General features: G+C 36.2%; 4 protein-coding genes and 2 long non-coding RNA genes across 6 annotated transcripts; 2 read left to right on the plus strand and 4 right to left on the minus strand.

Annotated features, from left to right (window-relative positions):
* The first annotated feature begins 134 nt into the window (after positions 1-134).
* Positions 135-1,802, plus strand: LOC111797149 (fructose-bisphosphate aldolase, cytoplasmic isozyme 1). The gene is made up of 3 exons (XM_023680073.2): positions 135-481; positions 565-1,247; positions 1,322-1,802. Exons 1-3 carry the CDS (start codon positions 454-456, stop codon positions 1,688-1,690), a joined length of 1,080 nt encoding a protein of 359 aa, XP_023535841.2. The 5' UTR covers positions 135-453; the 3' UTR covers positions 1,691-1,802.
* Positions 1,803-4,887: 3,085 nt separating this feature from the next.
* On the minus strand, positions 4,888-6,143 carry LOC111797152 (NDR1/HIN1-like protein 1). Its single transcript, XM_023680075.2, has one exon. It carries the CDS (start codon positions 6,097-6,099, stop codon positions 5,236-5,238), a length of 864 nt encoding a protein of 287 aa, XP_023535843.2. The 5' UTR covers positions 6,100-6,143; the 3' UTR covers positions 4,888-5,235.
* A 2,216-nt stretch (positions 6,144-8,359) lies between these two features.
* Positions 8,360-18,290, minus strand: LOC111797153 (methyltransferase small domain protein). The gene is made up of 5 exons (XM_087124917.1): positions 18,149-18,290; positions 17,777-17,940; positions 11,127-11,290; positions 9,889-10,093; positions 8,360-8,955 (listed from the first exon to the last, which is right to left on the minus strand). The coding sequence occupies exons 3-5, from the start codon at positions 11,275-11,277 to the stop codon at positions 8,601-8,603; spliced, it is 711 nt and encodes a 236-aa protein (XP_086981043.1). The 5' UTR covers positions 11,278-11,290; positions 17,777-17,940; positions 18,149-18,290; the 3' UTR covers positions 8,360-8,600.
* On the plus strand, positions 17,958-20,482 carry LOC111797150 (BTB/POZ domain-containing protein At1g55760). Its single transcript, XM_023680074.2, has 4 exons — positions 17,958-18,596; positions 18,885-19,030; positions 19,314-19,432; positions 19,678-20,482. Exons 1-4 carry the CDS (start codon positions 18,478-18,480, stop codon positions 20,278-20,280), a joined length of 987 nt encoding a protein of 328 aa, XP_023535842.2. The 5' UTR covers positions 17,958-18,477; the 3' UTR covers positions 20,281-20,482.
* Positions 18,924-19,772, minus strand: LOC147792194 (uncharacterized). Its single transcript, XR_015421494.1, has 3 exons — positions 19,633-19,772; positions 19,295-19,517; positions 18,924-19,049 (listed from the first exon to the last, which is right to left on the minus strand). It is a non-coding gene; the product is annotated as an uncharacterized LOC147792194 (long non-coding RNA).
* LOC147792195 (uncharacterized) lies at positions 20,377-21,387 on the minus strand. The gene is made up of 2 exons (XR_015421495.1): positions 21,043-21,387; positions 20,377-20,574 (listed from the first exon to the last, which is right to left on the minus strand). It is a non-coding gene; the product is annotated as an uncharacterized LOC147792195 (long non-coding RNA).
* Positions 21,388-22,345: the final 958 nt, after the last annotated feature.

Below are 22,345 nucleotides of genomic sequence, written 5' to 3' on the forward strand. Positions count from 1 at the left end.
TTGATTTGCCTATGCTTGCCTTGCTTAACTCTATTCAGACAGATTCTGAATATGGCTGATTTCTGTTTAGCTCTATACTCTCTAATCTTTGAATCTTTCTCGAGGTTGGAGCAACGTAGCTGATAGCTACGTTGTTTTATACCGTTAGATGTACGAGAGAAATTATAATATGCTTAGAATGATTGTTAGAAGCATTTTGTTAGAAGCATTTTGAGTTGTGTTCATGTACATCGGGGGATGGATAATTGAGGGAATGAGTTGCCACTTGGCTTAGAAAGCCACCACTCATTCCTTTATCCAACCTCGATAACCCCCTTTAGGCTAACTCTGTGACACGTGTCCTTGCATTTGCATGGGCTCCAATTCTGCCAGGCTATTCCATGACCAAGCTTATCTATATAGTTACAGTCTTCTGCTTTTGCTCTTTCGCCCTTCACCTTCCCATCTCTAACCATGTCTGCCTTTGTTGGAAAGTATGCAGGTACGCCCCTTTCTCTTTCTCTAACCAATAACAGTTTGTGTTGTGATGTGTTCTGAACATAGTTCAATTTTCTCTTTGTACAGACGAGCTGATTAAGAATGCCAAGTTCATTGCGACCCCAGGGAAGGGCATATTAGCAGCTGATGAGAGCACCGGCACAATTGGCAAGCGGCTGGCTAGCATAAGCGTTGAGAACGTGGAGTCCAACCGCCAAGCCCTTCGTGAGCTTCTCTTCACCTCTCCCGATGCTCTCTCTTATCTCTCAGGTGTAATCCTCTTCGAAGAGACCCTTTACCAAACGACATCAGATGGGAAGCCGTTCGTGGAAGTGCTTCAAGAGAACAATGTGATTCCAGGCATCAAAGTGGATAAGGGCACTGTGGAGTTGGCTGGCACCAATGGCGAGACCACAACACAAGGGTTTGACTCTCTTGGTGCTCGCTGCCAACAGTTTTACAAGGCCGGTGCTCGCTTTGCCAAATGGCGTGCTGTTCTTAAGATTGGCGGTTCTGAACCCTCTGAGTTGTGTATCCAACAGAACGCTCAGGGCTTGGCTCGCTATGCCATTATCTGTCAGGAGAATGGGTTGGTACCCATTGTGGAGCCTGAAATCCTCACTGATGGCCCTCATGATATCAACAAATGTGCTGCTGCTACCGAGATTGTGCTGGCTGCGGTTTACAAGGCGCTTAGTGACCACCATGTGCTCCTTGAAGGAACCCTCCTCAAGCCCAACATGGTCACCCCTGGCGTTGGTAGCCCAAAGGTGTGTGATAATTCTCTACCTTGTTCATTTCCTTGTTTTCACTGTCGGATTAAAATGATGTTATGTGATGCCAGGTAGCTCCGGAGGTAATCGCCGAGTACACAGTGGCTGCACTTCGCCGGACGGTCCCAGCCGCCGTCCCGGGAATAGTCTTCCTATCCGGAGGACAAAGTGAAGAAGAAGCTACACTCAACCTCAATGCCATAAACAGACAGGAAGTGTTGAAGCCATGGACTCTTTCCTTCTCATTTGGGCGAGCATTACAGCAAAGTACGCTGAAGATATGGAGTGGGAAGACGGAAAACGTTGCGAAAGCTCAAGCAGCCTTCTTGGAGAGGTGTAAGGCCAACTCTGAGGCCACTCTCGGCAAGTACGGCGGTGGGAGTGGCGGCGGCGGCGGGTTGGCCTCCCAAAGCCTCTACGAAGCTGGTTACAAATACTAAAGTTAACTTATTCATCATTATTGAGACAAGGCCGTGTATGTGCCTAATGTGTTTATGTTCATAGTGTGATTTTTCTCCCATATAATAATATGCACTATGACTTTTTGTTAAACTCAATACTCACATACTTGTATGAGTATTGAGGAGAAGATCGAAGCAACAATGTTGTTTCAAGTTGGAAGGTGGCGATGACAACCATGACGGTTTCGAGAAGTTTGAGTTTGATTAAAATATGAGCACAAATAGGAAAAATACGTGGATGAACAAAATGCATAGAATACAATGAACTAGTTGTAACTGACCATGTTAACTCTATTCATGATCAGTGATGTTGGGGAGGAAGAGGACACTGATTCGGACCTAAAATCTTTGCACTTGTTGCAATGTACTGAGGACAAATCGAACTTGAGATGTAAATTCGTTTTGTCTATACCAAAAAATCGATGGACCAAGTAGAATCCACTCTAGTCGGACACTGAAACCTCTTCCTCTTTTAAAACTTGGAAGGGAAGCTAGGTGGGGTCGGTGGATTGTGAGATCACATCTTGGTTGGAGAGGGGAACAAAGCATTCCGTACAAGAGTGTAGAAACTTCTCCCCGTATTAAAACGTGGAAGGGATCACACCTTGGTTGGAGAGGGGAACGACCTCTCCCTGTATTAAAACGTGGAAGGGATCACACCTTGGTTGGAGAGGGGAACGACCTCTCCCTGTATTAAAACGTGGAAGGGATCACGCCTTAGTTGGAGAGGGGAACGACCTCTCCCTGTATTAAAACGTGGAAGGGATCACGCCTTAGTTGGAGAGGGGAACGACCTCTCCCTGTATTAAAACGTGGAAGGGATCACGCCTTAGTTGGAGAGGGGAACGACCTCTCCCTGTATTAAAACGTGGAAGGGATCACACCTTGGTTGGAGAGGGGAACGGAAGGGAAGCTCGGAAGGGAAAGCTCGGAGTATAATATCTGAGGTTACAAATAACTTTTTTTTTTTTTTTTCACCAAAATTCTACGTTTTAAACAGACCTATTAAAAATTAGAAAAATCTACTAAAAAATCTTTGAAAATCAGCTCAATAAAAATCTATTACACAAAATTCTACGTTTCAAATTTTCATCTCAAATTATCTTTCACCTAATTTGGATTCGCCCATAATTCTGGACTTTCTGCTCTGCTCAACCTTCAACGCCTTTCAAATCGATCTGTCGAGGGGGTTCTTAGGGTTTCTCCTGATTTTGTTGTTGTTCTTGGCCTTCAGCAGAGCTTAACGCCTTCTAGAAATAATGGTTCTTTGAATCTGTTGAAGTTGATGTAGAAGAAGGCGCTTGGGTTGCTTGTGGAATCCGAAAAAGGCAATGGCAGTGCGGTTTCATCGTCACAAACAGTTGATTCTGTCGAGAAAGTAAAATCAGAATCTAATACTGAGAAATCCGTTGAAGACTCAAAGTCGGAAGATAAAGGAAATCGCAGTTCTGATGTTCGAGGAAGTAGAGGGAAGAGAATTAAGGAGAAACTCACTTTAATTTGAAGGCTGTGTCGAAGGAGTTAGAAGGCATAGGCTCGTTTATAATCTGTTGCAAGAAGATTTCCTGAGTGTACTGGACGTCCTAGCCATTTCAGCAAAGACACCTGATGAACTCTGAAGCCAATGGAGAAAAGGTTCGTCATCACAATTCACTTGAAAGAGTTTTTCCTTCAATTTTACTGTGATTTCTGAGGAGTATTTATGTTATAATCTTCATAATGTTAGGCTTAGAGGTTGAAGTTTTGGTGTCAATGAATCTGTAAACAATCTTTTCATAGGTAGAAAACAGAAAGAGAACAAAACTCATCATTTTCCAATGGAATTTGTGATTGATTCATTTCATAGGTAGAGAACAGATATAATGTATTTCTCTATCGTGTGGGTTTTTATTAACAAATTCTGCTAAAATTTCCTGAGATCTAAGTTGGCTTTTGTTCTTACTGCCTCCAAGCTCGTATGTACTTGTTCTTCATTGGAACTTGGGTTAGTATCTTATGCATTCTTTTACCGAATTATGGCAAAATCTAAAGCTCAGGGACCTTCTAGCCATTGAATTTGGGGTTTCTTCTCTGTCTAGTGGAACTGGTTCTGGACAGGGGACTGATTTTGATTAAATTGATGGATAAGAAGTATAAAAATGGAGGAAAAAAAATCTGATTTCATTGAGTTCCATTCTGAACAATGTCAGAATGAATTATTATCCCATCAAACAACTAGAATCAGACATGAAAACACAATTTGAAATCTCAACTTCAGGAATTATCTTCCAATCTTTGCTTTCTCAGCCACTTCAGGTTTTACATTGTGCCTTGTTTAAAAAGAATTCATCGAGAAGATCAGTTGATGTTTCAATAGGAATTCTCAGTGTTCTCTTTATTTTCTGGTCATGTGAATCGCCTTCGGTTTAGATTTTACTAGGTTTTAGGGTATGGTATTTTCTTTTTATGTTTCAAGTTCTCTACAAGCCTAGAGTTGAGATGGCGTTTCTTATTTTTCCTTCCCTTTCTCATGGAAAATGTCTTTGATTTTAAGATTGAGCTATCTCGTCATGCACTCTCCATCCAGCGGTTGTTTTCGAGAGTGAGGGAGTCGATTTTTCCCACCAAGGCTCAATCACTAGGAGTATGTATTTTGCTGGTTATTCCCAAATGAGGTGCTTGATTTCCATGAACAAGTCGGAGTTGGATTATCAGTCAAGGTAACAAATAGCAAGCGGTAAATCTAGATCCTTGTAAGGTTTGGATTCAATGGTAGCCATAGGTTATATAATATCTTTATAAAATTCCCAGCAGCAAATGTGGTAGATTGGACAGTGTTCTGTAGCATTAAGCTGGCCTAGAAATCAATAGTTATATAAAGGAAAACGTACAAAAATGTTAGTTTGAAAAAAAAAGTTATTGGCAGAAAATCCTCAAGGGATATTTGGTTAATACTCACAAGTCACGCATATTTCCCCTTAGCCATTGATGATGAGTGCTGTAACTATCGATGTATATGTCCAAGCCCACTGCTAGCAGATATTGTCCTCTTTGGGCTTTCCCTTTCGGGCTTTCCCTCAAGGTTTTTAAAACACGTCTGCCAGGGAGAGGTTTCCACACCCTTATAAAAAATGTTTCGTTCTCCTCCTCAACCGATGTAGGATCTCACAAGTGCATTAGATCAGGAAAGAATAGCAGCGAAAAAAAATGAGGTTGTTATTACTCGTCAAGAACTAAAATGTCAAATTGATATTGCCAAAATACAGCAAGAGCAGGCAGAATTGTTGAACTGAAGATTTTTCTTCATCAGTTGTGCTTCTGTAGTCTATATGTTGGTTGATCCAAGGCTCTTATGCGCTAGTTGTTAAAGAAGAATCACCTAAAAAGCTCACACACAACCCTAAAAATGGTGTAAACCATGTCAAACAAGATGAATGGTGTTCAACTGATATTTCAGATCTTTTCAGACTTATATCCATAACTGTGATTTGGACAATGCATATAGAGATATCATAGAAGGTGTGCAACATAATATTTCTGCTTCTTCACCTCTTGGTTCTGCAACTCCGAGCAACTAGAGCGCCAGTTGGCGGACTAGTCATCACCAACTCGCATCGGCTATGCAGCCAGTAAGAGTAATGGACGAAACCCAGAGAAGCTTTGACCTTGAAAGTTCCTCTGATGTTATAGACAATCTTGTTGTTCTGTACCTGTCGTCGAAGTACCAACCCGAAATTCTGTGGCAAGAAAACTAGACTGGATATCAAATGAACAGGTTGTAACCTCACTTCTTTTTTTCTTTGACTGAAGGGCTGGATTGCTTGAGTTGCTATGAGTCGATCCCCAAAGAAGAGCTCTATGTCTGCATTCTCATATCTAACATCGACTCTCTGGTTCGGGTTGGTGAAGTTTGCGAGAAGAGTGAAGTCTCCATTGAGATATTCAGGTGCATCAAAGTAGATAGTGCTGAGGCTTGCATTTGGTATGTCAAACACAGGATTTCTTGGTCTAACAACCAGGAAAATGATCAAAGTGGCAATTCCAAGGAAGATGAGAAGAAGACTAAAAAGTAGACACAGGAATGCAAAACACCATATAATCAGATTCGTTTGGCGTGGCCGAGCTTGCTGTAGTAACTGTGGCTTACTATACTTACTAGAATCTATATGATTTGAATTCAGCAGTGGACTATTCGGTTTCATAGCTCGATTTTGCACAACTATTTGCTTCAAAGAAGCCATCTCTGCCTCTCTTGAAGATGAAGCAGCAGGTGCTTGAGAGACTGCAGCAGAGGCAGGGGACAGTATAGTTGTTGGTAGAGCGGCGGCTCTGGACAGCGGCGACCTTGTCGATGGAGATATAAAAGATGGCGGCGGCGGAAGAGGAGGTAGAGGAGGTTGAGGAGGCATCTGAGCAAGGCTGTATGAAGAATCCTCTGAATCAAGGAAGAAGATGAAAGGTGATATCTTTACCAAATTGTTTATATGAACTGTTAGGTGGTGATTGAAGTAACAAAAATGGGAGCTAAAGAAGCTTTTGAAAAAGGATGGTGGGTCCAATGAGCTGTGTTATTGATATTGGGAAAAGAAGAAGAAGGGAGTGTCCTAAAAGGTGAAATAAAGTTGAAACCAAATAGGTGTGTCTCTGTTTGAAATCAAGAACTTCAGCTTTTGGAATTGCAATTCCATTAACCAAAACTCCAAAAAGAGAGCCATTTATGTATTAATCTAATGTATTCCATGTAATCTTAGGGATTATATTGTATAGTTCTCTTATTTTAAAAAGGGTATGTTATACTCTTAATTTAGTACTTTTTTTTTTGTTCTTATTTTTGTTTCCTAATGTCGAGATATCTATCATAGGGGGAAATTATAAGCAAATTTGTGAGATCCCACATCGGATGGAGAGGGAAACGAAGCATTATTTATAAGGGTGTGAAAATCTTTTTCTAGTAGACGTGTTTACAAATCTTGTGGGGAAGTCAAAAAAGGACAATATCTGCTAGTGGTGGGCTTGGGCCGTTACAATTGGATTGTGAGATCCCACATCGATTAGAGAGATGAATGAGTGCTAGCGAGGATGCTAGGCCCTGAAGGAGGTGGATATTGGAGAGAGGAACGAGTGCCAACGAGGACGTTAGGCCCTAAAGTGGGTGGATTGTAAGATCTCAAATCGGTTGGGGAGGAGAACCAACGTTCTTTATAAGGGTATGGAAACCTATCCCTCGCATACACATTTTAAAACCTTGAGGGGCTCGAAAGGGAAAGTTCAAAAAGGACAATATTTGTTAGCGGTGGGCTAGGGTCGTTACAAATGGTATTAGAGTTAGAGACCGGGCAGTGTGTCAGTGAGGACGTTCGGCCTTGAAGGAGGATGAATTGTGAGATCCCATATCGGTTGAGGAGGAGAACGAAGTATTCTTCACAAGGGTGTGAATTTTTTTTCCTAGTAGACAGCGTTTTAAAAATTTTGAGGGGGAAGCGTGAGAGGGAAAGCTCAAAGAAGACAATATCTGCCAGTGGTGGGCTTGAACCGTACTTTTCACTCATGTCGAGGTTAAAGTCTGGAAGGGAAAGCTCAAATAAGAGAATATCTACTAGTGGTGGGCTTGAACCGTACTTTTCATTCGTGTCGAGGTTGATATTGAGATTGTTGAAAGTCGATTATTGAAAAATTTTAATTAACTGATTAATGATTCCATTAAAAACTACTTTTTTTTCTTTTTTCTTTTTACAAAGTCAATCACAAAATATGTTCCATGCTCGTTTTTTAAAATAGATTCTTTTAGAATCGGATGTCTCTACTTGAAAATTTTAAAATTTTTTATTATTTAAAAAATTAAAATTGACTTTATAGATATCTTATCTCTTCTTCTAATTACTATTTAGAAGAATCAAACTATAATTTTAAATTCAAAAGCAAAATCATATATCTATTTTTAGTTATAAATTTATAAGAATTTAGTATTTGATAGATATGTTATTTCAAGTTCAAATCTCGATATCTTTTTTAATAGAAAAATATATCGGTATTATTTCATACAAACACAATTTTTTTATGAACTACTTTTAAGTGATTTTATTTTCAATATTAGAATTAACCATCCTATTTATAATATCTGTTTCATTAACTTTTATTCGACCCTTTGAATGACGACTCCTATGGATATAACATTAGGGGTGTGTGCGGTTCGGTTTGGACCGATTTCTGATGAAATTGTTGATCAATTTTTCAATTTCTGACACATCCCCAATTACCATGTTATGTTTCTTCATGCTCGTTCGTACTTTTGTATCTTCTAAACTTTATATTTTTACATTCAGAAAATTTAGAAATTTAAATGTGAAAAATCAAATTTGAAGATAAAAATTATAATTTTTCTTAAAAGAAAAGTCAAATGGAAAAATTAAGACGGCCACACCTTTGGAAAAGAGAAAAGGCCTTTTTATTTTTATTTTTATTTTTATTCGTAGCCATTAAGGTTTATATTAATGTATATTTATGTTTCAATTAATAAAAAAATATTTCACTAAACGACTTAATTTTAAATAAAAATTGTTAAACTTATTAGGAAAAAGTTTTAAAAATATTATCTAATTCTCGTAATTCATTCCTCGACCATCACAATGTTTACACAATTTTGTACAATCGAATGTATAAGAGAGAAAATATACAAGTACCTCAAATTTATTTTAGAATCTAATCTTATAGCTATTATGAGTCGGGGACGATGTTGCTTATAATAGACCTATTACCAAAACAACTCTTCTATTACACGGATATCAAACAAAGCAATCACTGATGTCTTTTCTAATCTCGACCTTAATTACAAAGGATCGAATACCAACAAAAGCCTAATATTTCCAAAACTATTGGGACGAAACTAAAAATATTCTCGACTCAAACCAGCTTAACTCAAACTCATAGATGAAACTCTGAGTTGTGCAAATTCAGCAGCCTTGGCCAACCTCTTCTTCCTCATTTTCTTGGACAGTGTTTTAACAAACTTGAAAGTGCTGCATAGTCCAACAGGGAAGGAGAGGTTGGTGTTTGGCCCACTGCCTTTCTTATTGACATAACCTGGATAATCCCCTTTATTGAACTCTACTTCCTCTCTTAAAAATAAACCCTCTTCTTCTGCAACTTCCTCAATCTCCCACTCACTGTAAGGATATGAAATCTTGTGGGTTATGTGAATTTCCCCATTTTCTGCCAATAGTTCTTTTGCATTTCTCAGAAATCTTCTCACTAGATTCTGGTGGAGTCTGTTAAAAGAAAAACCGAGGCACGAATCAGGTATAAATGTTATAGAAAGCTTAAGGACTTGCTAGATACTTTTAAGATTTAGTGATTTGTGTGTCGAGGATGGTTGGAAGAGGAGCCCAACATCGAGTAATCGAGTAATTAAGGGGATGATTATGAGTTTGTAAGAAAAGAACACATCTTCAATGGTACGAGACTTTTGGAGAAGCGAAAAGTAAATCAACGAAAGTTTATGCTCAAAGTAAATAATATCATACTATTGTGTGTGGAGAGTCCGTGGTTTGTAACAGTTTAGAATTCTTGTAAAATAAGTTCTTAAACTTAAAAGATCAAATATGTCAAAACTCGTTTAGACGCAAAGTTGATCGTTTAAAGACTTATTAAGAATTCCTACGAAACAACCATGAAATTATATGAACATGTGACAATAAACAGGAAAGTTCAAAGACTAAACTTGTTTAAAAACAATCACAAAATTGACAGATTGAAAACTTATTAAGAATACGTACTAAACATTGAAATTTTATGAACATGTGACAATAAATAGGAAAGTTCAAAAAGGCTAAATTGGTTTGAAAACTCGAAAAGTTGGACTGTTTGAAGACTTATTAAGAATTCTTTCTCAACAACGTAATAATTATATGAACCTGAGACAATAAACCGAAAAGTTTAAAGGCTAAACTAGTCTGAAAACAACCACGAAGTTGACTGTTTAAAGACTTATTAAGAATTCTTACTAAACAATATTGAAATTTTATGAACCTAAGACAATAAACAGGAAGGTTCAAAGGCTAAACTAGTTCGAAAACGATCTCCTAAGCCTATATCACTTGAGGAGATGGTCTCACTTTCTCATACCTTAAGTCAACCCATTTGCAAAAAACAATAATTATCAGGAAAAAAAAAACAATAATTTTCTGGGAATACGTACTTACTTGATTTGTCTGGTTTCATGTTCTCTGGAGTATTGAAAACCAGCATGAGGAAAATTGAAGACAATGCGATCAAACAAGGTGTGACAGAGAAGTGGGTGTTGGCTCATTGTCATTACGTTCACTCCATGCATCACACTGCAACCCAGCTCCTTCAGCTCTTCCAAGGTTGTCTTAATGTCCGAGCCGTACTTACTCAACAATGTCTCTTTTCAAAATTTATTGAATTATTTACAAACAAACAAACACCAAAACCAACACAAAAAGGTTAGATTTTAAGACACCGAATTAGGACAACCTTAAAAACCATGCAACTACTAAGTTTAAATCGTATTTTGGTCTCCAAAAAGTCTTCTTAATCTTTGGTAATTAAGGGCAATTATAAATCTGATGGTTGGTCGTTAAGTATTCGACTGTGTTGAAGAAATTATCACAACTATGTTGTTAGGTCTCCAACTATATTGGTTGTTAAGGTAACTAAATCTTATTGTTTAGGCCAAAAAAAGATGTGGAAAAAAAGAATACATGCATAGAGATTTCGTCTATCAAAAGTTTGAGAATCTATGAAAGGACATCTAAGACTACGTAAGGAAGGATGAAAGGAAGTCCATTACTGAGAAAGTGGTGATCTCATCTTGCTTGCTGGAAGAGAGGAAGCTTCCAGACCACCTTTTCCAGCCAGATAGCGAGCGATCACTCAGAAATTCACACTAAGAGAAAGCGGCCAGGAATGAGTACCTATCCCTTATGGGAATCGAACCCATCTCTTCGACATGAAAAGACATGAAAAGACGATGTCCTAACCACTGGATGAAAGGGACTCAATTCGGTCCACCCTTTTGCACTCAATTCGGTCCACGCTTGTGCCTTCTCTTTCTAGAAGTACATTTCATTTTGATTTAAACTACAGATATTGTCATCTTGGGGTTTTGACTTTCAGGGTTTCTCTCAAAGTTTTTAAAACACATGCTAGAGACAGATTTTTCACACCTTTATAAAGAATATCTCATTCTCCAAATGACTACTTTGGTCTCTAGAACTTAATCAAGTATTGATATAATTTTAACTTCGAGTATATATAATAACAAATTAAGTACAAAAATGATTTTAAGCTTAATAAATTCTTCATGAAGATTAAGCAAAACAAATTTAAGGTAAAGAAACAGCAACAGCAACATAACATCGATCAAAATGATGGTTTTCTAAAAGTCGAGGAAGGATATTGTTCAAGAATAAAGTACCTTTGGAGTCGAGAGAAGTGGCAACCACGTTGGTAGCAGTGCCGAAGGCGGAGGCCAAGCAAGCTGAGAAGGAGAAATTGCCTTCTCCAACAAGGAGTATGTCGTGGGAGCTGCTGTAATGCGTTATCCATTTTCTGGACGACTTTCCCATATTGATATCAAATCTGATAACAACAATGTAATATATATATTAACAAGTACAGAATCTGGAAAGGCATTTTGGGAAGATGGAAGGTTTGATCTTTAATGAGAATTGGAAGAACATTGAATAAAGTGAAATGATTATATTGTATAGTATTGGGGGAGGATTTCGAGAATAATTCATGATCATAGAAAATGTGATTAGATCGAAGACTTGACATGTCAGATAAATTCAAATGTTATAAAAAAAAAAAAATTATCAATCATGATAAAGATTTAAACATCTCAACTTTTATCTATATATATATATATATAGTTTTGACAAAGTTTTGATTGATTAAAATCCGTGTTGAAATTGTGATAAAAAAATTGAAACAAAAGACAATAATACAGAAACTAAAATAAACATTTGGAAACTACCCAGACAAAATTTTAATGTATAAATACTAAAATTCATCTTTTGAAAATCCAAACAACATAATAAAAATTAAAAAGTATATAGACTAAAATTATATTAAAATCTAAAAAAAGAAAAAGAAAAGGAAAAAAAAGGGTGAATTTTTCAACTTATAAATTTCTCCATATAAATTTGGAGTTCTTTTTTGGTCTACCATTAAGATTTTATCATGTAACTTAGTACTGAAACTGGTTAGGAACCATTTTTTTGGATAATTATTTATGAAAAAAATGTTTTGTTCTTTTAAACGAGACTTTTTTTTCTTTGAAAATTAATCATTTAAATAGAGATTTTTCAAAAAAAAAAAAAAAAAAAAAATCATTCTATTTCATTAAATCTTTTTAGAAAATTAAATGGAGAACGAAATCCTATCCTATGATCTCTACTAAATTAATTAGAGGAATTCATAAAGAGGGAGGTATACTTTATTCGAGGAGAAGTGTTGAATGATGAAAGCCCCACATTTGACTAATTTAGAGAATGATCATGAGTTTATAATCAAATAATACTCTTTCCATTAGTATTAGTATGAAGTCTTTTGGAAAGCCTAAATAAATGCATGAGAGGTTATGCTCAAAGTGGACTAATACCATTGTGAGAATTGTGGGAGAGTCGTGTTCATCTAGCAGGCTCCATAAACATCTCTAATTTCATCTTTTTAAGTATTTCAAATCCCACAATCCTAAGCCTCCAAATTTAGAAAATCATTTAACATCTTCACTAATTACGTGTCTCAAATGACATCATTTTTGTAATAATTTAAAAAAAAGAGAACTCTTCTTCTTCCTCTCCCTCCTTCAACCCTCATCACCAATTCAGACTCGAACGACAAGATCTTCATTCCTCTAGATCTAGACAAGACTTTAGATGGATGTGTTTAACTCTTAGAATAAGAGTTAATAGCTAAATTCATAAGCTTAGAAGCCTTCAATCTTTTAGTAATTTGATCCCCCTTTTAGAGCTAAAATTATATGATTCCCTTGTACAAGTTGAGTCTGCTAATGATATAACATTTACGTGTTACTATGAATGAATGAACGAAAGTACCGATTTTGAGTATAGTTTGTGAAATAGAGGACCTGCTAAAACATCATTTCAGCAAAGGTTTTGAAGGGAGCATTATTCTTCGTAGATGAATCGCTGAAACAAGAGTTCAGCATCAATTGAAGAATAATTGGTGTCCTGAGCTTTGCTTAAGCACTTCTAGGGGCAAAATTTCACTTGCTGAATCAACTCTTATTGAGTTGGCTTGTTTTCAGCTGAATCACTTTAGTCCTAGTAAATATTTCCTTTACCATATTGAACAAGGTAATGAATGGGACAAAACTCAAGATGAATGCATTTTTTTAAATTTTTTTATCTTCGTCTACTGAATTACTGAATTTCTTCAACTCGAGTTTCACTATTCGAGAACTTTGTTTTCATCTTTGCTCCTTCACCTTCTTTCGTCTATTCGCCTATTTATTCAAACACTGAAAATTTGGTCTTGAATTCACAACTAAAAAATCTAACACTTACAAAAGGGAAGAAGATATTTATCCTTGAGAGGAAGCAATACCAAGGTTTATACTTAGGGAAATGAGCTGGAGACAAGAAGGAAAGCACACCATGGGAAGCTCCTATTTCTAGTGTTCTACTTTTTCTTGTTTCTTTCTTCTATTTGACCCTATTGCACACCAGCAACAGAGTAAGAACTTGAGTAGTTTAGTGGAAATTAAGCTATAGCTTTGGGAAAGATACTTTGAATGTTGTTGTGTAAGTTCGAGGGAACAAAGGAATTACTTTCAACTTCAATGCAATGCAAAAAGTCCCTAATTTGAACCTATTTTCTACCTCCTGCTACCATTATCTTCTATTTGTTTGCCTATAACATTTACTTTACTCATAAGGAATAATTAGAAGAGAAGTATCATTCGAATTACCTTATTGATCGAATATTTCAAGTAAAAGCACTTCTTTGAGATTCGAATCACTCCACAACTAAGCTTGAATGATTCTAAACATGCAACCTAACTACATACATTGCAATAATCTTACCCTTGACTAAAGGAAATGTAAGAACATTTAGCCCTAATGATAAGGAACTACTCCAAAGAAAAGTAAAATTTCGATTATCTTGTTGGTCAAATATCTCAAGATAAGAACATTTGATTGAGATTCGAAACACTCCGCAAGCAAGACCGATCATATCAAGCTTAAATGATTCTAAACATCTAAACTACATAGAATTATAAAGAAACTTATTCAGTGGCTAAAGGAATGCAAAAATACTCTTTATTACATTTTTCGAGTCTCCTTACAAAGACAATAAACATGGCTTTATATAGCCTAATTTGAACATATATTTTCTATCTCTCGTTACCATTCTCTTCTATTTGTCTGCCTAGAACATTTACTTTAACCTCCCTCTTATATTTTCTCTCTCTCGTTACCATTCTCTTCTAATTTGATACACTTAGGTCTAAGAAACAAATATATGGCTTATTACTATTCAAAGTTCACGAGAAAAAAAAAAAAACTTCTATTGTGTACACTTACACACGCTTCTATTGTTTGCACTCAAGTTGTATTAGCTACCACTTTTAAGGCAAATACCATGTCATCACACACAGTATCCCTGTTAGCTACTTAATGGAGACCTGATTTCAAAGGTTAAATCCAACTATTTTATAAAAACTAAGGTCCAAACCCACGATCGAAGTCTCGATTACCTTTTTCCCTTGCCTTATACTAATGAGCTAAACAAAGGATTCTATTGGTTCAATTAGTGGAGCCGCTTGAAATGGTTTGGGGCAACAAGTTCCCAAGTGAGCACATTATGGGAACCACCAAGCACATGTAATAAAGGCTAAGATCTCAAAATACGATTTTAAAACAAATTTAATAGAAATTGGAAAAGTTGGGAAACAAAGACTTCGTCAAAAGTAATTTGCGTGTTTGTTTAGAATTAGTGCATCCCATTTAGATGAATCTACCACTACCAAACTTTATGTCATTTTTTCTAAAGCACCAATTCACGATGCAAGTTTAGGGTCCCATTCTACTAAAGAAAATATTAAATAATAACCCATTGGCATTGTGTAGATCTCAAGATCCCTTTATTTCAATATAATAATTCAGTGTCCTAAATTATGACCTTAGATTCATCACCCATTTACTATAATTTCTTTGCACTTCACCAGTCAATAATCTTACGGGTTGAATATTCATTCTTAAAAAGAAAAGGAAAAAGAAAAAAAAGTAATTAATGTTAATGTTGCAATGGGTTGGTTGAAGCTTTCATGTTTATTAGAAAATTTACAAGAATATTTATATATGTATTCTATAAATATAGTAATTTTTATATTTATTCAAACATATCTTAATTAGTATATGTGTCAAATATTTAAATTTTCAAACATTACATATCTGTGTGTGATTTCTTTGCATAATTTTTCTCAATCTAAAAAATGACTACAAATTTTCCATGCTCATGCTCATAGGTAAGCATCCAATCTTAATCATAATTCAACTATGTTACCTGGTAAGTTTACTATTAAACTTTTAATTTTATATTTAAAATATCTGTAAACTTTAAAATTGTCTAATAAATCTCTTTTTTTTTTTTTTTTTTTTTTTTTGTCTAATTGATCTCAATATTATGATATAAATTCTATATCTTATACCACTCCAACTTTTAAATTTGTATTTGTAAATTTGTAGATTTTAAATAAATGTTAAGTATGACCAAGTTTGAAGACAATCTTTTTTTAGTTTATTTGATACAAAATTTAAAATTTATTAACACTTTCTAAAATAACAAAATAAACACTAACTCATTCACCTACTCCAACTCTCTCGTTTTCATCTTGATAAAAGTTTCTTCTATTTAATTCGAAAGGCAATTCATCGTGTCGAGCTATAAGATGGGATTTTGTTGTTGCACTATTTGACTGATAATAAAAACCTTTACGTCAAAAATAGGAAGACTCTTGTTTACACAGTAACTGTGATGTCCCACATTGGTTGGGGAGGAGAACAAATCACCCTTTATAAGGGTGTGGAAACCTTCCCCTAGGAGACGCGTTTTAAAGACTTGAGGGGAAGCCCGAAAGGGAAAGCCCAAAGAGGACAATATCTGCTAGCGGTGGATCTGGGTCGTTACAAATGGTATCAGAGCCAGTCACCGGACGATGTGCCGGCCTTCTCGCTGTTCCCCGAAGGGGGGTAGACACGAGGCGGTGTGCCAGTAAGGATGCTGGGCCCCAAAGGGGGGTGGATTTGGGGGCGGTCCCACATCGATTGGATAAAGGAACGAGTGCCAGCGAGGACGCTGGGCCCCGAAGGGGGGTGGATTGTGATGTCCCACATTGGTTGGGGAGGAGAACAAATCACCCTTTATAAGGGTGTGGAAACCTTCCCCTAGCAGACGCGTTTTAAAGACGGAAGCCCAAAGAGGACAATATCTGCTAGCGGTGGATCTGGGTCGTTTAGCAGACGCGTTTTAAAGACTTGAGCCCAAAGAGGACAATATCTGCTAGCGGTGGATCTGGGTCGTTTAGCAGACGCGTTTTAAAGACTTGAGGGGAAGCCCGAAAGGGAAAAGCCCAAAGAGGACAATATCTGCTAGCGGTGGAAAGGGAAAAGCCCAACGAGGACAATATCTGCTAGCGGTGGATCTGGGTGCGGTGGAAAGGGAAAAGCCCAACGAGGACAATATCTGCTAGCGGTGGATCTGGGTGGTAGATCTGGGTCGTTACAGTAACACTTTCCTACCAAAACAACTTTTTTTAAGCGCGTTTTTCAAATACTTAAGTTTCAAGCTAACAGTAAAAGGTTTCTAAGTTTGAAGCTTTGAACCCCAGGATGGTCATCCAAAACGTGCTAAGCAGAGACTTTTGATTGATGATTCAAAGAATTATTGGTGTGGCCCTCGTTATAAGATCATAAATAGTTGAATGGTAAGAAGACACGTACAGAAAATGATAAGAACACGTCCCTCAAAGTTGCTCAAAGTGATGTCTTTTGATTTGACAGAGTAGAAAAGGACAGAAAGCTAACGAGTGCCAACTGCATGGATGAGATGAGAGATCATATGGGCCATCCAATAACCCTTCCTCTGCGCAACCAAATTAAATGGGTTCTTTTGTATAACAAGGAAAGGATGAGTGTGTTGGCTATTGCGCTTGGAAGTTGCTTCTAATCTTGGGAATTTGGGATTCTTCAGCTTAACTAGATTCCTTAGGATTCCTTTTCCATGTCCCACTTTCTCATACCTTTCTTCATCAACAAAAAATGAACAAGGTTTCCTCCTTTTTAAATAAATTTCACTGTGGGTTAGAACTAAAGGGGTATTTTGATAATTATTCTGGCATGTTCAAATAAGTTTCCTATGACAAACAAGCGATTAGGATTAGGATTAGGAATCTCAATACAAAATAATTCCAATACTCCTAAGTTGAAAGGTTGAAATTTTTTACTTCTACCACGTGTACACTAACTCAAGGTCATTATAGAATCACAAGTTTTAGTTTTACTTCTGAGATGAAATCCAATATTTTTTTTAGGTTAAAATGTAAGTTTAATTTTTTAATTTTTAGAGGGGTTTCATAAACTTCAACATTATTTTAACCAGTTTCATAAATTTAAACATTAATAAGATTTAATGAACCTTTCCCTTTGGAGGTTCTTTCCATTTAAAATTGTAATAAGTTTTTTAATTGTATTTTAGTTTTTAAGTTTTCAGTAGAAATAATCCAAAGCTTTAAGACTTATTGATGCTTTTAAAAATAAAAATTTAATAAAATAAAATTAAAAGCTCAGCACACACATCTTCTAAAATTATCTTTTAAGATATACTAGATTTGTAACTAAACTTATTTCTTACATTAATTACTAAATCGTCTCATAAATTAATTAATCGAGGTAAGAATTCTAGATGAGAGCATTTTCAACAACAGCATGGATTTAGTTGTTGCCTTTTGCGGAGGCTTACTATGCGTCTGGAGACCATCATTGGCCTCCAGAAAAGGACAGCAAGAAGATAAATAGAGCGAGGAAAAAAGATAAATACCTCCATGACGGGGGTCCACGAGAGCAGAGTGGGCTTTTCTTATTTCTGGTGTTTCCATGATTCACCAACAATCAACTCCTCGGGAAATGACAAATAAGTCCCCATAAAGGATTAAGTAGATACTTTGCTTTGAAGGAGCAAAGACTACGCCTCCAAGCCAAATGCTGAAATAAGATTGACATATATTAATATGGGAAAGAAAACCCAAAAAGATAAAAGAAGACCAATAAATGATCCATTAGCTTTACGATCCAACCACCCACGACCCAGATACGCCCTCGCAATTAAGTGCAGTGTAAGCCAACAAACAAGCGTTTTAAAACCCATTTCGTCTCTCAACCAAACAACAAAACCCTCTTCACAGAATCAAACCTTCAAGAACAATGGCGTGAAGCATCGACAACATCTTGGCGTGCTGGGTACCACTGAAAGCGTCAAATTTCATGAGATAACAAAAGCAATAAATACACAAAAATCAACGTCATTTGTTTGCTCATATATTCTTATGCTTTGATCAGTGAGCAGTGCAGAAAAGAGCGAGAGAGAGAGAGAGAGAGTATTTATCTTTACAGGTTTTGTTCTGTATATGTTTATGAGTAATATCTGCAGAATTCGTCAACCTGGGAAAGTCCGGAGAGCACATCTTAGACGGTATCTTCGGCTGCATCAATGAAATCACAGCAGCCCTCGCGTTCGCCAGGATGAGTGACTCAGCATACAGGGTAGAAACCACATCCCGTCTTGCCCAATGGAGGATCGAAAATCTAGCTTCCTGCACCTACCGCAAATCCGATCCTTTCAAAATCGGCAAGTGGAAATGGTAAATTAATCTTTCTTTGTTCATTAGTTTCGTTTAAAGCTACATTTTTGTGAAATACGGTTAAATAAATAGATACCCACTTATCCTAAGAGAAACTAATTTGTATGTGGTGACGAATGGTGAGGATAAGATCCTAACCATCTCTTCAAAAGAAGAGAAAATGGAAGATAATGACAATAATCTGTTTTCCCCCTTCTAATTGGAGATGTTGCATGTTTTTTTTTTTTTTTCTTCTATCCAAACAGGATAGGGATGTATAGATATCTAATATTTTTGTTTGGATTGAAGGCATTTATCGGTGGAAAAAAACAAGCTTTTATATGTTAAATTATACCCAGAGATATCGAGCGTAACAAGGGCCAATCCCCCGATTGTATCTTTCATCATCCGAGTGGTTTCCTCTGTAGGAGATCGGAAGGCTTTGACTCATCCAGGTAATTTCCTTCTCCTTTCCTGTACATTTTCAAGACAGAGTAGTTAGTTTTCAGATTGAAAGGACATTCACCTTCAGTTATATCTTCAGGTTCTGATTCATGAATAAAAGTTGAAATACTTAACCCAAATAAAATTAGACATCTGTAATTATTTGATGGGGAACATGGCTAATCTCTGTTCAGAAATTTGATTTGTGGTTGGACTTTTAGTAAAAACTTCTTTTCTTGATGACCTTCAGTTCCTCTAATGACCAATAACGTTACCTCATCTTCCTCTATGCAGAAATTATAGACAAACAGCTCAAAAACAACGACGACTTTATTTGGCCAATTGAAGTTCCATTAACGGGAAAGTTCATTATTGATGTCGAATTCCTTGACTTGAAGACTGCCTCACCCGAGGTAAGCATATAAATATTTGTCCGTTGCTAGTGCATGCATATTTCTTCCAAAGATGATTGTGGAGTTGGCTATAATAACACAGAACCTAAGGATCATAGATAATAACAAGTCAAATGCAGAAGCAGTTGATAAAAGTTATGCCTTAAGATTAAGAAAAAAAAGTTATCAACGCCTGTGTTAAAGAAAGAACGATTGAATACCTATTTCGCTCCTCTTTTAACTCATTGTTGTCAAATTACTAACAGGGTGGGGAACCTTCCTCCATCTGGGCGGATGGATTGACACAACAACGATCGAATTCAAGAGCTCTTATTTCATTGGGTCGAATGTTGAAGGAAAGCATCCACACCGATATCATAATTAATGCATCTGATGGAAGTGTTAGAGCACATCGTGCTATTCTTGCTTCACGATCACCTGTTTTCCACAGCATGTTTTCACATGACCTGAAAGAAAAGGAACTATCTACGATAAACATCTCTGATATGTCTTTTGAAGCTTGTCAGGCACTTCTTAATTATCTGTATGGTAATATCCAACATGAAGAGTTCCTCGTCCATAGACTGGCACTTCTTCATGCAGCTGATAAATATGACATAGATGACCTAAAAGAAGCCTGCCATTATAGTCTGCTAGAAGATATTGATGCCAAAAATGTTCTTGAAAGACTCCAAAATGCATCTCTTTATCAATTGCCAAAACTGAAGACCAGCTGCATGCAGTATCTTGTGAAGTTTGGCAAGATACTCGACATCCGAGATGAATTCAATGTCTTTCTGCAAAATGCAGAAAGGGACCTAATAGCTGAGATCTTCCATGAAATTCTTAATGCCTGGAAAGGTTTCTAGCTTGATGAAGAGGATGATTAATGTTGGTGTGTTTATGGTGTACACATAAGATTGCTACAAGGATTTAGTGTCAGAATTTGTAACCTTGAAAGGTGATTCTTTCTCCAAATTGTTTGTCCTGAAATTAGTCAGGTTTCTCATGATAGATGACGGTGTTATGAATACAAACACAATTGAAAGAAATGTAAATAATTTCATGTTCTGTGTTTGGTATTTAATTTTTACATAGTTTAGTAGTTTTCCATCACACAAGATCTCACAGTACCCTGATATCCATAATGCACTCGTAACCATCTGCAGAAGAAAATCAACCCGATCATACAGATGTTTCAGGTTCATTCTCTCATCAAAATATTGCATTGTATAAACTTCCATAACCATAAAAGATTATGATATACACAGAGTAACAAATTCTGGAACCAGAGTATGAGAAGCATTTAAGGCTGGCAACGCAATAAGAAAAGCATTCAACATTACACAAACCTTACCTACCTTGAAAACATTGACCAAATCAACCAAAATCTGCTAGCCATTAAAGAAACGATCAAGTAAAGCTCCACAAACTCGAACCATGAAAATCAACTAAAGTCGAACTATAACGACAACCTCACATACTCGCAAACTAATCACCTAATTCAAAACTCAACAAAAGGCAAAAAGCTTAAAGGTAGAATTTCACAAGAATACCATCTGTTCACTACCAAACACAACATTTTCAAACGCATTACAATTCAATAAACCAATACAGAACACAAATAGTACCTCAGCGAAAAGATCAACGCAGCAACTCCATCCACACAGTTGGATCGGCTGTTTACTGGGAAGAATCGCTCTGAACAAGAGTCCATATCCGATCCAACTCTGTGAATCGCTCTGAAAAAGATTTCATCTCCGATTCAACTCCGTGAATCGCTCTGAAGAGTTGAGGAATTGAAAATGCAGAGAAGAAGGAGATCGAAAAACGAAGGGGGAGAGGACGCAAATGGAAGGCGGGAAGAATGGAGGGAATATTGTAGGAATCTGTTATGTCTATGCTTTGCGTGGCAATTTTAAGCGGACCCGCTCTTGCAATTCATAATTTCTGTTAAATTTTGAAACATTTGAATGTTGATTTTTTTTTTTTTTTTTTAATAAATGTTTATAAAGATTTATTTTAATAAATGTAATTATAGATTTTTTTTTTTAATATAATATTACAAATTTAGTCTCTCAACTTCGAGATTTATATATATATATATATATTGGGAACTCTTAATTTAAGGTTCAAACAGTTTAAAAAGTAATTATTTTATTATATATAAATTTGAATTTTAACAATTTTTTTTATAACATTACAAGCTTAATCTTGTATTATTTTCTCACTAATAAATTTATAAAATTATTATTATTTTTTTTTTTGGTTAGATATAAAATTGAATTTTGGGTTTAATTTATCTAAAAAATTTTAAAAAAAAAATTGAAGGACTAGATAAGCGAACAAAAATATCAAAATTCAAAAATGGAAATTGTAATTTAACCAAATTATTTTTTGAAAATATTTTTACAACTATATTAATTTTTCTTTGAAAAATAATTCATTATTCTTTTATCTCTAATAATGAGATTTTATTGATTTATTACAATGGGTGGACTTTTAAAATTGTAAAATAAATTACGTGTTGTTAGCTCGAGGGTTCCCCACAATTAGTAATGGCATAACCAGAAGAGAGGTAGGAGAGAAGGTTACGTACTGGTGCTCAATTCTACTGAATTAGAAGGGTTCGAGGGTTCCCCAAAATTAGTAATGGCATAACCACAAGAGAGGTAGGAGAAAGAAGGTGTTAGCTCGAGAGTTCCCCACAATTAATAATGGCATAACCAGAAGAGAGGTAGGGGAAAGAAGGTTACGCGCTGGTTAGCACAGCGCATCTGTTTCAGGTATAAAGTCGATCATAGGTTCGAATCCTACCACCTTTCTTGTAGATCATCCTATGGTTACCGGGGATGATGGGAACAAGAAAGCATAAAGTAGGAAACGAGCACGACATGTTTTCAGAAACCAAATCAAATTCTAAAAATTAAAAAG

The sequence above is a fragment of the Cucurbita pepo genome, chromosome 6 (genome assembly GCF_057944985.1).
Source record: "Cucurbita pepo subsp. pepo isolate OVF chromosome 6, ASM5794498v1, whole genome shotgun sequence".
Classification (NCBI taxonomy): Eukaryota; Viridiplantae; Streptophyta; class Magnoliopsida; order Cucurbitales; family Cucurbitaceae; genus Cucurbita; species Cucurbita pepo.

What these genes read in the sequence shown, in the direction of transcription:
- LOC111797149 (XM_023680073.2), top strand. Translation starts at nt 454, where the DNA reads ATGTCTGCCTTTGTTGGAAAGTATGCAG. An exon ending in CTTTGTTGGAAAGTATGCAG is followed by an intron (nt 482 to 564) that starts GTACGCCCCTTT and finishes CTCTTTGTACAG; the next exon opens with ACGAGCTGATTAAGAATGCC. An exon ending in CTGGCGTTGGTAGCCCAAAG is followed by an intron (nt 1,248 to 1,321) that starts GTGTGTGATAAT and finishes ATGTGATGCCAG; the next exon opens with GTAGCTCCGGAGGTAATCGC.
- LOC111797152 (XM_023680075.2), bottom strand. Translation starts at nt 6,099, where the DNA reads ATGCCTCCTCAACCTCCTCTACCTCCTCTTCCGCCGCCGCCATCTTTT.
- LOC111797153 (XM_087124917.1), bottom strand. Translation starts at nt 11,277, where the DNA reads ATGGGAAAGTCGTCCAGAAAATGGATAACGCATTACAGCAGCTCCCAC. An exon ending in CACTTCTCTCGACTCCAAAG is followed by an intron (nt 10,094 to 11,126) that starts GTACTTTATTCT and finishes AATTTTGAAAAG; the next exon opens with AGACATTGTTGAGTAAGTAC. An exon ending in CATGAAACCAGACAAATCAA is followed by an intron (nt 8,956 to 9,888) that starts GTAAGTACGTAT and finishes TTCTTTTAACAG; the next exon opens with ACTCCACCAGAATCTAGTGA.
- LOC111797150 (XM_023680074.2), top strand. Translation starts at nt 18,478, where the DNA reads ATGAGTGACTCAGCATACAGGGTAGAAACCACATCCCGTCTTGCCCAA. An exon ending in AAAATCGGCAAGTGGAAATG is followed by an intron (nt 18,597 to 18,884) that starts GTAAATTAATCT and finishes TTTGGATTGAAG; the next exon opens with GCATTTATCGGTGGAAAAAA. An exon ending in TGAAGACTGCCTCACCCGAG is followed by an intron (nt 19,433 to 19,677) that starts GTAAGCATATAA and finishes AATTACTAACAG; the next exon opens with GGTGGGGAACCTTCCTCCAT.